We start from the raw sequence: 16,247 nt of genomic DNA on the forward strand, positions 1-16,247 counted from the left end.
CTCCCTTTATAGTGCAGTCCTTTTGACCAGAGTGAATAGTGTAGGTCCTGAATGGTGTCCCAACTCCCTTTATAGTCCAGTCCTTTTGACCAGAGTGAATAGTGTCCCTACTCCCTTTATAGTGCAGTCCTTTTGACCAGAGTGAATAGTGTCCCAACTCCCTTTATAGTGCAGTCCTTTTGACCAGTGAGTGCCTTTATAGTGCAGTCCTTTTAGTGAATGGTGTCCAGTCCTTTTGACAGTGCAGTCCCCAGAGTGAATGGTGTCCCATTTGACCAGCAGCCCTTTTGACCAGAGCCCATAGTGAATGGTGTCCCATTTGACCAGAGCCCATAGTGAATGGTGTCCCATTTGAGAGCCCAGTGAATGGTGTCCCATTTGACCAGAGTAGTGAATGGTGTCCCATTTGACCAGAGCCCAGAGTGAATGGTGTCCCATTTGACCAGAGCCCACTGTGAATGGTGTCCATTTGCCCCAGAGCTCCAGAGCCCACAGTGAATGGTGTCTTGTTTGCCCAGAGCCCACAGGGAATGGTGTCCCATTAGGGACATCATGAAGCAGTAAAACCTCCCATCATGATCACAGTTCAGACACACAATGGCACGTTTCCAGTACTCTTATTTCGTAGTCCGCTTAGAGAGGACTTTTATTTTGAAGCCACCGCCACCCCCGTGTCTTCACTAGGAGATGATTGGACAGTGTCTCTCATGTGACACTCTTGGTGCCTCTTCAGCTGCCCTGACGCCGTGAACCCTTTCCCACATGCGCTACACAGGAAAGGCCGCTCCCCTGTGTGTGTCCTCATGTGTAGCTTCAGACTCCCCGGTGTGGTGAACCCCTTATCACAGACAGCACAAGGGTACGGCCTCTCTTTAGTGTGTGTGATCTGATGCACTTTTAGGTTGCCAGATTGGGCAAAACTGGTCCCGCATATGGCGCAGATGAATGGTTTCTCTCCGGTGTGTGTCCGCTGGTGGCTCTTCAGGTCTCCAGCACGCAAGAAGGTTCGGCCGCAGAAGGAACAGCAGAATGGTTTCTCTCCGGTGTGGGTTCTCTGGTGGGTCCGCAGGTTCCCCAGCTCCGTGAAGCTCTTCGATTGGAGACAGATAAACAAAAAGACACAAAAACAAAAATTAAAAAAAGAGGGGAAGCAGAGAAATATCGCACATATAACGGATCTACAGTTTATAAGACTTGCTTTCAAAGAGAATGGCAAATCTATAACTCGCATTTCTATCTGAAAACTGTTGGTTCGTACACAAAGCTACATATGGTAACTTTAATTGACACGCACCTTGCCACACTGGCAAATGTGGTAGGTCTTCTGCCCCGTGTGGAGCAGCTTGTGTTTCTTCAGGTCGTGGGCTCGGGAGAACCGTTTCCCGCACTCTGAGCATTGGTGTGGTTTCTCCTTGGTGTGTGTCTGCAGATGGGTCTTCAGGTTGCCGCGGATGGCGAACCCTTTACCGCATACGGAGCAGTGGTGGAGGTTCTCCCCTTTGTGGATCATCTGGTGGCACTTGAGCGACTTGAATCAAAACAAACTTTATTTAGATCATTACTTACAACAAAATACAGTGCAAAGTGCTTCCCATACATAAAATCAATAAACCGTGAGAAAGATAAAAACAAAACAGCAGACGAGGAGTAAATAGATAAAATTTAAGACCGTAAAACAACAACGAACCTTGAAGTAGGAGAAGCTTTTCCCACAGTCATTGCAGTGGTACGGTTTCTCCTCCCGGTGAGTCTGCTGGTGGTCTTTATAGTGGGCCAGCCGGGAGAAGCTTTTCTGACACTGGGAGCACTGGTACGGTTTCTCCCCTGTGAATAGAATAACTTCATTTTTTTTTTAAATAAAGTTTATATTGATTTAAACTGGTGTTGAGAACAACGTTGCAGAAGCCCAGGCGGCAGCGGAGCGAGGGGACGAAGAAACAGATCGGGGAGTTTCTCTTAGTTATAATCAACTTCATGTTAAAAAAAAATGCAATAAAATAAGCTAATGCAATTGAAGGCATGTATCAAATACTTGCTTATACTGAAACTCCCAATGTCATATCCAACCGTTATACTAATTTAAAGCAATAGTCGTGTGTGTGTGTGGTCACCAAAATGATCATTTCAGCACTGACTTGATTGGGACAGCGCCACCACATTGCTTTAAGAAGAGTGTGGGTGACTCGTCTTGATAAATCAATTAACTAAAATGGCAGATTTTTTTTTTAATTCGCTGAATGTTCGTTTGGATATTGGACAACAATTAGGCCGGGGAAATGTTAGCTAAGTGAGTAACTTGATTCCAGTTCTCATATATTAAGTGATCAGAGCATTTTGCCAGCGTGTTATGTAGCTTAACAAGTGGATTCTGCTCTTCTCTGGCAGCCTGTCCTCCTCCCAACCAAAAGCCTGTGTCTTGTCTGATAATCAGTCAATGAGATTTTATTCAACTTAAAATCGCTGTCTGTACATCAGAAAGAATTCACAACCCCTTGACCCAGCCACTACTGGAATCCTGGCTGCTGCTGCGGCTGAGAGAGAAACGTAGTGGGCTGAAAAGGTGGGCAGACTTCCATAGTTTTTTACCCCCCCTTAACACAGCATGGCAATCCTGAAACCGTCGGGCTGAGAATGAGAACTCTACACAGAACACATACCAATGACATGGAAGACAGAAACAAGATGAGCATAAATACCAATGACATGGAAGACAGAAACAAGATGAGCATAAATACCAATGACATGGAAGACAGAAACAAGATGAGCATAAATACCAATGACATGGAAGACAGAAACAAGATGAGCATAAATACCAATGACATGGGAGACAGAAACAAGATGAGCATAAATACCAATGACATGGGAGACAGAAACAAGATGAGCATAAATACCAATGACATGGGAGACAGAAACAAGATGAGCATAAATACCAATGACATGGGAGACAGAAACAAGATGAGCATAAATACCAATGACATGGAAGACAGAAACAAGATGAGCATAAATACCAATGACATGGAAGACAGAAACAAGATGAGCATAAATACCAATGACATGGAAGACAGAAACAAGATGAGCATAAATACATTTTCATTTAAAAGCCGGTACAAAACGTTGAGTGTCTTTCTGAGAGATATAAACCTGAGGAGGTAAAACGGCACATGTATTATATAACAGACCTGTGTGGATGCGCTGGTGGATCTTAAGGTTACCCTGCGCAGTGAAACCTTTCCCACACTCAGAACACTGGAACGGCTTCTCTCCTGATACACAGACAGACAGAACGTTTCAATGTCACAAATAACAGACTTTAAAAACACATTGAGGCCCAATCAAAGAGAGTTTTGAGACACTGATAACATTTGTAGGCAATTATAATATCAATATTTTAAATAGACATTTTTTTTATTAAATTTACTAGGCAAGTCAGTTAAGAACAAATTCTTATTTTCAATGACGGAAGACAGGGAACAGTGGGTTAACTGCCTGTTCAGAAGGCAGAAACAGATTTTGTACCTTGTCAGCTCGGGGATTTGAACTTGCAACATTTCGGTTACTAGTCCAATGCTCTAACCACTAGGCTACGCTGCCGCGCCCTCATCAACAAACATCCCATGACATCATCCTTTATACACCTGGAAGAAGGAGCCACTACACCTGTGTGGGTCATCTGGTGTTTCTTCAGCCCTCCCAGACTGGTGAAAGTCTTCCCACACTGATGACAGACGTGGCTCACCCTCTCTCCTAGGGATGAGTTAGAGGTACTGATAAAGTCGATCAAGAGCATCCATATATATCGATTCCAACATTTTGTCATCTAAGCCATAAATCTTGCTTGTTTGTAGGTGACCAAATACTTATTTTCCACCATAATTTGCAAATAAATTCATTTAAAAAAATCCTACAATGTGATTTTCTGGATTTGTTTTCTTCTTCTCATTTTGTCTGTCATAGTTGAAGTGTCCCTATGATGAAAATTACAGGCCTCTCATCTTTTTAAAGTGGGAGAACTTGCACAATTGGTGGCTGACTAAATACTTTTTTTGCCAACACTGTATATCGATTCCAACATTTTGTCATCTAAAAATAAACACAGTTAAGTGATATTTCCCGTTGCGAGACATATTTCTGATTCAGCCCCTCAATAGCACATGGTGTCTGGGAAACACATGTCCAGTAATGGAACATGAATCTGCTTCCTCCCAACAAAGCCTCCTTCACTGATATGATAATACCCTCATAAAACTATTTGGAGACATATTGTCTGATTCACCTCAATAGATGCACATGACCTCTCCTATGATAACCTCCTGACATTTTGTCTCCTGCTCTCCTGTGTGGATAGCATTTATTTAGCATTTACATGAGAAGACCTCTACACTTCACAGCACTTCTATATAGAGGAGTAGTCGACGTCACTAAGAAAAATCCTCAGAAACAGACTGCATGATCTGGTGGATGTTGAGTTGTAATGTTATAGCAGGCATGGTCTGGTGGATGTTGAGTGTAATGTTATGAGCAGGCATGGTCTGGTGGATGTTGAGTTGTGATGTTATGCAGGCATGGTCTGAGCATGTGATGTTAAAGCAGGCATGGTCTGGTGGATGTTGAGTTGTAATGTTATAGCAGGCATGGTCTGGTGGATGTTGAGTTGTGATGTTATGGCAGGCATGGTTGGTCTGGTGGATGTTGAGTTGTGATGTTATGCAGGCATGGTCTGGTGGATGTTGAGTTGTGATGTTATAGCAGGTGTCTGGTCAGGTGGATGTTGAGTTGTGATGTTATGGCAGGCATGAATCTGGTCTGGTGGATGTTGAGTTGTGATGTTATAGCAGGCATGGTCTGGTCTGGTGGATGTTGAGTTGTTGATAGCAGGCATGGTCTAGTGGATGTTGAGTTGTGATGTTATGCAGCAGGCATGGTCTGGTCTGGTGGATGTTAAGTTGTGATGTTATGGCAGGCATGGTCTAGTGGATGTTGAGTTGTGATGTTATGGCAGGCATGGTCTGGTGGATGTTGAGTTGTGATGTTATAGCAGGCATGGTCTGGTGGATGTTGAGTTGTGATGTTATAGCAGGCATGGTCTGGTCTGGTGGATGTTGAGTTGTTATAGCAGGCATGGTCTGGTGGATGTTGAGTTGTGATGTTATAGTCAGGTGCATGGTCTGGTGGGATGTTAGAGTTGTGATGTTATAGCAGGCATGGTCTGGTGGATGTTGAGTTGTGATGTTATGGCAGGCATGGTCTGGTGGATGTTGAGTTGTGATGTTATAGCAGGCATGGTCTGGTGGATGTTGAGTTGTGATGTTATAGCAGGCATGGTCCGGTGGATGTTGAGTTGTGATGTTATAGCAGGCATGGTCTGGTGGATGTTGAGTTGTGATGTTATGACAGGCATGGTCTGGTGGATGTTGAGTTGTGATATTTGGCAGGCATGGTCTGGTGGATGTTGAGTTGTGATGTTTGGCAGGCATGGTCTGGTGGATGTTGAGTTGTGATATTTGGCAGGCATGATCTGGTGGATGTTGAGTTGTGATAATTGGCAGGCATGGTCTGGTGGATGTTGAGTTGTGATAATTGGCAGGCATGGTCTGGTGGATGTTGAGTTGTGATATTTGGCAGGCATGGTCTGGTGGATGTTGAGTTGTGATAATTGGCAGGCATGGTCTGGTGGATGTTGAGTTGTGATAATTGGCAGGCATGGTCTGGTGGATGTTGAGTTGTGATAATTGGCAGGCATGGTCTGGTGGATGTTGAGTTGTGATGTTATAGCAGGCATGGTCTGGTGGATGTTGAGTTGTGATGTTATAGCAGGCATGGTCTGGTGGATGTTGAGTTGTGATGTTATAGCAGGCATGGTCTGGTGGATGTTGAGTTGTGATGTTATGGCAGGCATGGTCTGGTGGATGTTGAGTTGTGATGTTATAGCAGGCATGGTCTGGTGGATGTTGAGTTGTGATGTTATAGCAGGCATGGTCTGGTCTGGTGGATGTTGAGTTGTGATGTTATAGCAGGCATGGTCTGGTGGATGTTGAGTTGTGATGTTATAGCAGGCATGGTCTGGTGGATGTTGAGTTGTGATGTTATAGCAGGCATGGTCTGGTGGATGTTGAGTTGTGATGTTATGACAGGCATGGTCTGGTGGATGTTGAGTTGTGATGTTATGGCAGGCATGGTCTGGTCTGGTGGATGTTGAGTTGTGATGTTATGGCAGGCATGGTCTGGTGGATGTTGAGTTGTGATGTTATAGCAGGCATGGTCTGGTGGATGTTGAGTTGTGATGTTATAGCAGGCATGGTCTGGTGGATGTTGAGTTGTGATGTTATGACAGGCATGGTCTGGTGGATGTTGAGTTGTGATGTTATAGCAGGCATGGTCTGGTGGATGTGGAGTTGTGATGTTATGGCAGGCATGGTCTGGTCTGGTGGATGTTGAGTTGTGATGTTATGGCAGGCATGGTCTGGTGGATGTTGAGTTGTGATGTTATAGCAGGCATGGTCTGGTGGATGTTGAGTTGTGATGTTATAGCAGGCATGGTCTGGTGGATGTTGAGTTGTGATGTTATAGCAGGCATGGTCTGGTCTGGTGGATGTTGAGTTGTGATGTTATAGCAGGCATGGTCTGGTGGATGTTGAGTTGTGATGTTATAGCAGGCATGGTCTGGTGGATGTTGAGTTGTGATGTTATAGCAGGCATGGTCTGGTGGATGTTGAGTTGTGATGTTATAGCAGGCATGGTCTGGTGGATGTTGAGTTGTGATGTTATAGCAGGCATGGTCTGGTGGATGTTGAGTTGTGATGTTATAGCAGGCATGGTCTGGTCTGGTGGATGTTGAGTTGTGATGTTATGACAGGCATGGTCTGGTCTGGTGGATGTTGAGTTGTGATGTTATGACAGGCATGGTCTGGTCTGGTGGATGTTGAGTTGTGATGTTATGGCAGGCATGGTCTGGTCTGGTGGATGTTGAGTTGTGATGTTATGGCAGGCATGGTCTGGTGGATGTTGAGTTGTGATGTTATAGCAGGCATGGTCTGGTGGATGTGGAGTTGTGATGTTATAGCAGGCATGGTCTGGTGGATGTGGAGTTGTGATGTTATAGCAGGCATGGTCTGGTCTGGTGGATGTTGAGTTGTGATGTTATAGCAGGCATGGTCTGGTGGATGTTGAGTTGTGATGTTATAGCAGGCATGATCTGGTGGATGTTGAGTTGTGATGTTATAGCAGGCATGATCTGGTGGATGTTGAGTTGTGATGTTATAGCAGGCATGGTCTGGTGGATGTTGAGTTGTGATGTTATAGCAGGCATGATCTGGTGGATGTTGAGTTGTTATAGCAGGCATGGTCTGGTCTGGTGGATGTTGAGTTGTGATGTTATGACAGGCATGGTCTGGTCTGGTGGATGTTGAGTTGTGATGTTATGACAGGCATGGTCTGGTCTGGTGGATGTTGAGTTGTGATGTCATGACAGGCATGGTCTGGTCTGGTGGATGTTGAGTTGTGATGTCATGACAGGCATGGTCTGGTCTGGTGGATGTTGAGTTGTGATGTTATGACAGGCATGGTCTGGTCTGGTGGATGTTGAGTTGTGATGTTATGACAGGCATGGTCTGGTCTGGTGGATGTTGAGTTGTGATGTTATGACAGGCATGGTCTGGTTTGCTGGATGTTGAGTTGTGATAATTGGCAGGCATGGTCTGGTGTACTGAAGTTGGCGCTGTGGTGCAATAAGGCTTGAGCACCACCATGGCTGCTTACAGCTACATTCTATCTTGTAATAGTCTATGCCAAATACTGAAAAATAATACTTGTTCACAATAACCTGTGTGGATGGTGAGGTGTCTCTTCATGTCGTCTGAGCGTGAGAAACATTTCCCGCAGACGGAGCACCGGTGGGGTTTCTCTCCGCTGTGAGTCTGTGTGTGCCTCTTCAGGCTCCCCACGGTGATGAAGGTCTTGCCACACTGGGAGCAAGGGTGTGGCTTCTCCACTGCACTCTGAGCGTTCGAACTCTGTTCATTCTCCCCGTCTGAACAGTCTGTGTCCGAGTTGGCGCCCCCTCCTGTTTCCGTGACAACACTACAGGTTAAATACGGTCGGGGAACCGTGTGTATCTCTTTCAGATCAATGTTCTCTTACGTAAACACTATAAACTATCAAAGTGGATACAACCAAAGCTTTTTATCATCCCCATAAATGTTTATTTTGGTCTGTGATTACCGGAGTTGGTCTCATCCCCGCCACCTCCCTCCTCCTCTGCATCTCTTCTAACAATAGAAAGCCCTGTTAAAATACAGATTCACATGAATAGAACCGATAATATCCATCAGAACTTCTATAACAGGTAACCAGGCAACCAGGTAACCAGGCAACGGGGGCCTGAGTGTCTGCTGATGTTTATTATTTCTGTCAATCAGTGTTTGATATAGACATGGGTAACCAGGAGAGTACAATAATGAGTGCAGAAGGATAAGAGCCCGAGGACTCTACTGTACCACTACTACCCAGAGGACTCTACTGTACCACCACTACCCAGAGGACTCTACTGTACCACCACTAGCCAGAGGACTCTACTGTACCACCACTAGCCAGAGGACTCTACTGTACCACCACTAGCCAGAGGACTCTACTGTACCACCACTAGCCAGAGGACTCTACTGTACCACCACTAGCCAGAGGACTCTACTGTACCACCACTAGCCAGAGGACTCTACTGTACCACCACTAGCCAGAGGACTCTACTGTACCACCACTAGCCAGAGGACTCTACTGTACCACCACTACCCAGAGGACTCTACTGTACCACCACTACCCAGAGGACTCTACTGTACCACCGCTACCCAGAGGACTCTACTGTACCACCGCTACCCAGAGGACTCTACTGTACCACCGCTACCCAGAGGACTCTACTGTACCACCGCTACCCAGAGGACTCTACTGTACCACCGCTACCCAGAGGACTCTACTGTACCACTGCTACCCAGAGGACTCTACTGTACCACTGCTACCCAGAGGACTCTACTGTACCACTGCTACCCAGAGGACTCTCTCCCACCCCATTCTAGCTAGCTACTGTCCTGCTACTACCCAGAGGACTCTCCCACCCCATTCTAGCTAGCTACTGTCCTGCTACTACCCAGAGGACTCTCCCACCCCATTATAGCTAGCTACTGTCCTGCTACTACCCAGAGGACTCTCTCCCACCCCATTCTAGCTAGCTACTGTCCTGCTACTACCCAGAGGACTCTCTCCCACCCCATTATAGCTAGCTACTGTCCTGCTACTACCCAGAGGACTCTCTCCCACCCCATTCTAGCTAGCTACTGTCCTGCTACTACCCAGAGGACTCTCTCCCACCCCATTCTAGCTAGCTACTGTCCTGCTACTACCCAGAGGACTCTCTCCCACCCCATTCTAGCTAGCTACTGTCCTGCTACTACCCAGAGGACTCTCTCCCACCCCATTCTAGCTAGCTACTGTCCTGCTACTACCCAGAGGACTCTCTCCCACCCCATTCTAGCTAGCTACTGTCCTGCTACTACCCAGAGGACTCTCTCCCACCCCATTCTAGCTAGCTACTGTCCTGCTACTACCCAGAGGACTCTCCCCCACCCCATTCTAGCTAGCTACTGTCCTGCTACTACCCAGAGGACCCTCTCCCACCCCATTCTAGCTCGCTACTGTCCTGCTACTACCCAGAGGACTCTCTCCCACCCCATTCTAGCTAGCTACTGTCCTGCTACTACCCAGAGGACTCTCTCCCACCCCATTCTAGCTAGCTACTGTCCTGCTACTACCCAGAGGACTCTCTCCCACCCCATTCTAGCTAGCTACTGTCCTGCTACTACCCAGAGGACTCTCTCCCACCCCATTCTAGCTAGCTACTGTCCTGCTACTACCCAGAGGACTCTCTCCCACCCCATTCTAGCTAGCTACTGTCCTGCTACTACCCAGAGGACTCTCTCCCACCCCATTCTAGCTAGCTACTGTCCTGCTACTACCCAGAGGACTCTCTCCCACCCCATTATAGCTAGCTACTGTCCTGCTACTACCCAGAGGACTCTCTCCCACCCCATTATAGCTAGCTACTGTCCTGCTACTACTACCCAGAGGACTCTCTCCCACCCCATTCTAGCTAGCTACTGTCCTGCTACTACCCAGAGGACTCTCTCCCACCCCATTCTAGCTAGCTACTGTCCTGCTACTACCCAGAGGACTCTCTACTCACCCGATTTCACTGCTTCGCCTTCCTCCTCATCCATGTCCACTTTCACAACGTTCTGCCCTGGTGGAGAACACAAGATACAGTACTGAAAACAGACAGTAGTGATGAACAGACTAGCCTGACTGAAAACAGACAGTAGCGATGAATAGACTAGCCTGACTGAAAACAGACAGTAGCGATGAACAGACTAGCCTGACTGACAACAGACAGTAGTGATGAACAGACTAGCCTGACTGAAAACAGACAGTAGTGATGAATAGACTAGCCTGACTGAAAACAGACAGTAGTGATGAAGACTAGCCTGAAAACAGACAGTAGTGATGAATAGACTAGCCTGAAAACAGACAGTAGTGATGAATAGACTAGCCTGAAAACAGACAGTAGTGATGAATAGACTAGCCTGAAAACAGACAGTAATGATGAATAGACTAGCCTGACTGAAAACAGACAGTAATGATGAATAGACTAGCCTGAAAACAGACAGGAATGATGAATAGACTAGCCTGAAAACAGACAGTAGTGATGAATAGACTAGCCTGACTGAAAACAGACAATAATGATGAATAGACTAGCCTGACTGAAAACAGACAGTAGTGATGAACAGACAAGCCTGAAAACAGACAGTAATGATGAATAGACTAGCCTGAAAACAGACAGTAGTGATGAATAGACTAGCCTGAAAACAGACAGTAGTGATGAATAGACTAGCCTGACTGAAAACAGACAGTAGTGATGAACAGACTACTGAAAACAGACAGTAATGATGAATAGACTAGCCTGAAAACAGACAGTAATGATGAACAGACTAGCCTGAAAACAGACAGTAGTGATGAATAGACTAGCCTGAAAACAGACAGTAATGATGAACAGACTAGCCTGAAAACAGACAGTAATGATGAACAGACTAGCCTGAAAACAGACAGTAATGATGAACAGACTAGCCTGAAAACAGACAGTAATGATGAATAGACTAGCCTGACTGAAAACAGACAGTAATGATGAATAGACTAGCCTGACTGAAAACAGACAGTAGTGATGAACAGACTAGCCTGAAAACAGACAGTAATGATGAATAGACTAGCCTGAAAACAGACAGTAGTGATGAATAGACTAGCCTGAAAACAGACAGTAGTGATGAATAGACTAGCCTGAAAACAGACAGTAATGATGAATAGACTAGCCTGACTGACAACAGACAGTAGTGATGAACAGACTAGCCTGAAAAAAGACAGTAGTGATGAAGACTAGCCTGAAAACAGACAGTAGTGATGAATAGACTAGCCTGACTGAAAACAGACAGTAGTGATGAATAGACTAGCCTGACTGAAAACAGACAGTAGTGATGAACAGACTAGCCTGACTGAAAACAGACAGTAGTGATGAAGACTAGCCTGAAAACAGACAGTAGTGATGAACAGACTAGCCTGAAAAAAGACAGTAGTGATGAAGACTAGCCTGAAAACAGACAGTAGTGATGAATAGACTAGCCTGACTGAAAACAGACAGTAGTGATGAAGACTAGCCTGAAAACAGACAGTAGTTGATGTACAGACTAGCCTGACTGAAAACAGACAGTAGTGATGAAGACTAGCCTGAAAACAGACAGTAGTGATGAACAGACTAGCCTGAAAACAGACAGTAGTGATGAACAGACTAGCCTGACTGAAAACAGACAGTAGTGATGAATAGACTAGCCTGACTGAAAACAGACAGTAGTGATGAATAGACTAGCCTGACTGAAAACAGACAGTAGTGATGAATAGACTAGCCTGACTGAAAACAGACAGTAGTGATGAACAGACTAGCCTGACTGAAAACAGACAGTAGTGATGAACAGACTAGCCTGAAAACAGACAGTAGTGATGAACAGACTAGCCTGACTGAAAACAGACAGTAGTGATGAAGACTAGCCTGAAAACAGACAGTAGTGATGAACAGACTAGCCTGAAAACAGACAGTAGTGATGAACAGACTAGCCTGAAAACAGACAGTAGTGATGAACAGACTAGCCTGAAAACAGACAGTAGTGATGAAGACTAGCCTGAAAACAGACAGTAGTGATGAACAGACTAGCCTGACTGAAAACAGACAGTAGTGATGAATAGACTAGCCTGAAAACAGACAGTAGTGATGAAGACTAGCCTGAAAACAGACAGTAGTGATGAACAGACTAGCCTGACTGAAAACAGACAGTAGTGATGAACAGACTAGCCTGACTGAAAACAGACAGTAGTGATGAACAGACTAGCCTGACTGAAAACAGACAGTAGTGATGAACAGACTAGCCTGACTGAAAACAGACAGTAGTGATGAATAGACTAGCCTGACTGAAAACAGACAGTAGTGATGAAGACTAGCCTGAAAACAGACAGTAGTGATGAACAGACTGCCTGAAAACAGACAGTAGTGATGAAGACTAGCCTGAAAACAGACAGTAGTGATTAACAGACTAGCCTGACTGAAAACAGACAGTAGTGATGAATAGACTAGCCTGACTGAAAACAGACAGTAGTGATGAAGACTAGCCTGAAAACAGACAGTAGTGATGAACAGACTAGCCTGAAAACAGACAGTAGTGATTAACAGACTAGCCTGAAAACAGACAGTAGTGATGAAGACTAGCCTGAAAACAGACAGTAGTGATAACAGACTAGCCTGAAAACAGACAGTAGTGATGAACAGACTAGCCTGACTGAAAACAGACAGTAGTGATGAACAGACTAGCCTGACTGAAAACAGACAGTAGTGATGAACAGACTAGCCTGAAAACAGACAGTAGTGATGAACAGACTAGCCTGAAAACAGACAGTAGTGATTAACAGACTAGCCTGAAAACAGACAGTAGTGATGAAGACTAGCCTGAAAACAGACAGTAGTGATAACAGACTAGCCTGAAAACAGACAGTAGTGATTAACAGACTAGCCCTGAAAACAGACAGTAGTGATGAACAGACTAGCCTGACTGAAAACAGACAGTAGTGATGAACAGACTAGCCTGAAAACAGACAGTAGTGATGAACAGACTAGCCTGAAAACAGACAGTAGTGATTAACAGACTAGCCTGAAAACAGACAGTAGTGATTAACAGACTAGCCTGACAACAGACAGTAGTGATTAACAGACTAGCCTGACAACAGACAGTAGTGATTAACAGACTAGCCTGACAACAGACAGTAGTGATTAACAGACTAGCCTGACAACAGACAGTAGTGATTAACAGACTAGCCTGACTGACAACAGACAGTAGTGATGAACAGACTAGCCTGACTGAAAACAGACAGTAGTGATTAACAGACTAGCCTGACTGACAACAGACAGTAGTGATGAATAGACTAGCCTGACTGAAAACAGACAGTAGTGATGAACAGACTAGCCTGACTGAAAACAGACAGTAGTGATGAATAGACTAGCCTGACTGACAACAGACAGTAGTGATGAATAGACTAGCCTGACTGACAACAGACAGTAGTGATGAATAGACTAGCCTGACTGAAAACAGACAGTAGTGATGAACAGACTAGACTGAAAACAGACAGTAGTGATGAACAGACTAGCCTGACTGAAAACAGACAGTAGTGATTAACAGACTAGCCTGAAAACAGACAGTAGTGATGAACAGACTAGCCTGACTGAAAACAGACAGTAGTGATTAACAGACTAGCCTGACTGAAAACAGACAGTAGTGATGAACAGACTAGCCCTGAAAACAGACAGTAGTGATGAATAGACTAGCCTGACTGAAAACAGACAGTAGTGATGAACAGACTAGCCTGAAAACAGCAGTAGTGATGAACAGACTAGCCTGAAAACAGACAGTAGTGATGACAGACTAGCCTGAAAACAGACAGTAGTGATTAACAGACTAGCCTGAAAACAGACAGTAGTGATGAACAGACTAGCCTGACTGAAAACAGACAGTAGTGATTAACAGACTAGCCTGACTGAAAACAGACAGTAGTGATGAACAGACTAGCCTGACTGAAAACAGACAGTAGTGATGAACAGACTAGCCTGAAAACAGACAGTAGTGATGAACAGACTAGCCTGACTGACAACAGACAGTAGTGATTAACAGACTAGCCTGACTGAAAACAGACAGTAGTGATGAACAGACTAGCCTGACTGAAAACAGACAGTAGTGATGAACAGACTAGCCTGACTGACAACAGACAGTAGTGATGAACAGACTAGCCTGACTGAAAACAGACAGTAGTGATGAACAGACTAGCCTGACTGACAACAGACAGTAGTGATGAACAGACTAGCCCAGCCTGGAGAAATGCCAGTCCTCTGGGGCCTGATTGGTGTCCCACTGTTCCCCCATCCCTACCTAGCAAACACACCTGATTTAAACTAATTGCATTTTTAACTGAAGATCGTGATTAGATGATTATTGAGTCAGGTGTGTTAGCTGGGGCTGGGACAACACTGTGACACCAATCAGGCCCTGAGGACTGGAGTTGCCCAGGCTAGCCTGACTGAAAACAGACAGTAGTGATGATGAAAGACCATCAGCACTATGAATAAACTAGCCTGACTGAAAACAGACAGTAGTGATGATGAAAGACCATCAGCTCTATGAATAAACTAGCCTGACTGACAGTCTGTTTCTGCTCTCTTGTCAAATCACACTCCATAAGGAGTTGGCAATATAGGGGAAACAGGCTGGCAGTCAGGCTATGAAAAGGCTACACAGCACAGTAGAGTTTATTGTAGCCCAATATTGACTTGACTCAACACCTGAACTTACCAGAGTCTACATCATCGCTATCCTCTTCCTCTTCATCAGCCTCCTCCTCGTCATTACCGTCATCATCTTTGACAGCCACACTGAGTTCCAGTGTTTGACTGCAGTCTTCCAGCTTCCCTGACGTCATCTCTGGACCTCGCAGGGAGCTTCTCTGGGCCGGATCACTAGCATCCGGGGATTCCGGACCAGACATGGTGCCACAGTCTTAAATATGAAGAGGAGATATGTGATCGATCGATCGATCTATTCAGAAAACACACTGACGTCTAGCTATCTAACGTCGTTATTGTATCAGATATGAGTCTAAGCTTGCTAGTTCGCTGCTTGCAGAACATTGGAGGAAAAACAACGACGGTCACTGATCTAGTTCAGGTTAGCTAGTTACTGAGACGGGAATAGCCTTCACATGTTGTAGATTATACATCCTCCCTCTGTGGCTACTGACTAGGTGGAGGACGTGGGGAAAAAAAGCCATCCTCCTCGTTAGCTCGACCTGACGCTTCCCTGGCTGGTAGTCGTTCTAGTAGCTTAAACACTGATATAGCATGTTGGGTTCAACATTTCAACGTTACACAAATTACCTGGGATAGGTTTTCTTCAATTATTTGACATGGAGGAGGGTCGGGGAATCCAACTGTAAACTTCCGCCTGTGTGAGGAAAAAGGTGTGTTCACGAGCATCACGGATGCGCAGGCATTGCGCTTCTTTCACTCTGTTTCGATTGTTTCTATTATTATTTATATTTCCCCTTTATTTAACTAGGCAAGTCAGTTAAAGAACAAATGATTATTTAGAGCAGTATACTATTCGGCGTACAGTAGTATTGGTGTAAAAAGGAGATGCATGTATCAGATGCTCTTATCCAGAGCGATTTACAGGCGCAATTCGGCAGGACTCCTTGACTTTTTATTTAAATCTACGACATTTATAGAAAAGGTATGTGTCTAAACTACTTTGTAAGCTCAACATTTTTAAACGTCTTTATTTTTTAAGGATAATTGTACTGCTGGATAGGCCTCATCTTGGACAACAGAAATCATCCCCAAAATTGCCACCAAGACAGGTATTCATTCATCTTATTTTAGCATTTCTAAACTCCACATGTTAAAAGTCTCTGGTGGCGGTTTCCCAGACACAGATCAAGCCCAGTGCTGAACTAAAAAAGCACCTTTTCACTATAAATTCTCAATTGAGAATGCTTTTTTAGACAAGGACTAGGCTTAATCTGCGTCTGGTAAACCACCCCTCAGAGAACCCCAGACAAAGGACAACACA

At 45.0% G+C, this 16,247-nt stretch overlaps 1 protein-coding gene across 15 annotated transcripts; it reads right to left on the reverse strand.

Annotated features, from left to right (window-relative positions):
• Positions 1-486: 486 nt before the first annotated feature.
• LOC127919795 (zinc finger protein 235-like) lies at positions 487-15,671 on the reverse strand. Of its 15 annotated transcripts, XM_052503587.1 has the most exons (10): positions 15,554-15,671; positions 14,973-15,176; positions 10,226-10,282; positions 8,218-8,280; positions 7,820-8,059; positions 3,658-3,744; positions 3,180-3,263; positions 1,688-1,824; positions 1,295-1,528; positions 487-1,090 (listed from the first exon to the last, which is right to left on the reverse strand). In XM_052503587.1, the coding sequence occupies exons 2-10, from the start codon at positions 15,163-15,165 to the stop codon at positions 647-649; spliced, it is 1,539 nt and encodes a 512-aa protein (XP_052359547.1). In that variant the 5' UTR covers positions 15,166-15,176; positions 15,554-15,671; the 3' UTR covers positions 487-646. The 15 variants fall into 15 exon arrangements, with proteins under 15 accessions (XP_052359547.1, XP_052359550.1, XP_052359552.1 ...); XM_052503590.1 differs by lacking the exons at positions 14,973-15,176; positions 15,554-15,671 and adding an exon at positions 14,461-14,543; XM_052503592.1 differs by lacking the exons at positions 14,973-15,176; positions 15,554-15,671 and adding an exon at positions 14,452-14,530.
• Between the last annotated feature and the right edge of the window lie 576 nt (positions 15,672-16,247).

Source organism: Oncorhynchus keta, unplaced genomic scaffold (genome assembly GCF_023373465.1).
Source record: "Oncorhynchus keta strain PuntledgeMale-10-30-2019 unplaced genomic scaffold, Oket_V2 Un_contig_17534_pilon_pilon, whole genome shotgun sequence".
Taxonomy (NCBI): Eukaryota; Metazoa; Chordata; class Actinopteri; order Salmoniformes; family Salmonidae; genus Oncorhynchus; species Oncorhynchus keta.

Coding starts and splice junctions, on each gene's coding strand:
- LOC127919795 (XM_052503587.1), bottom strand. CDS start 15,165: ATGTCTGGTCCGGAATCCCCGGATGCTAGTGATCCGGCCCAGAGAAGC. Junction 10,283..14,972: donor TAGCGATGATGTAGACTCTG/GTAAGTTCAGGT, acceptor GTTCTCCACCAG/GGCAGAACGTTGTGAAAGTG. Junction 3,264..3,657: donor ACACCAGATGACCCACACAG/GTGTAGTGGCTC, acceptor TCTGTGTATCAG/GAGAGAAGCCGTTCCAGTGT.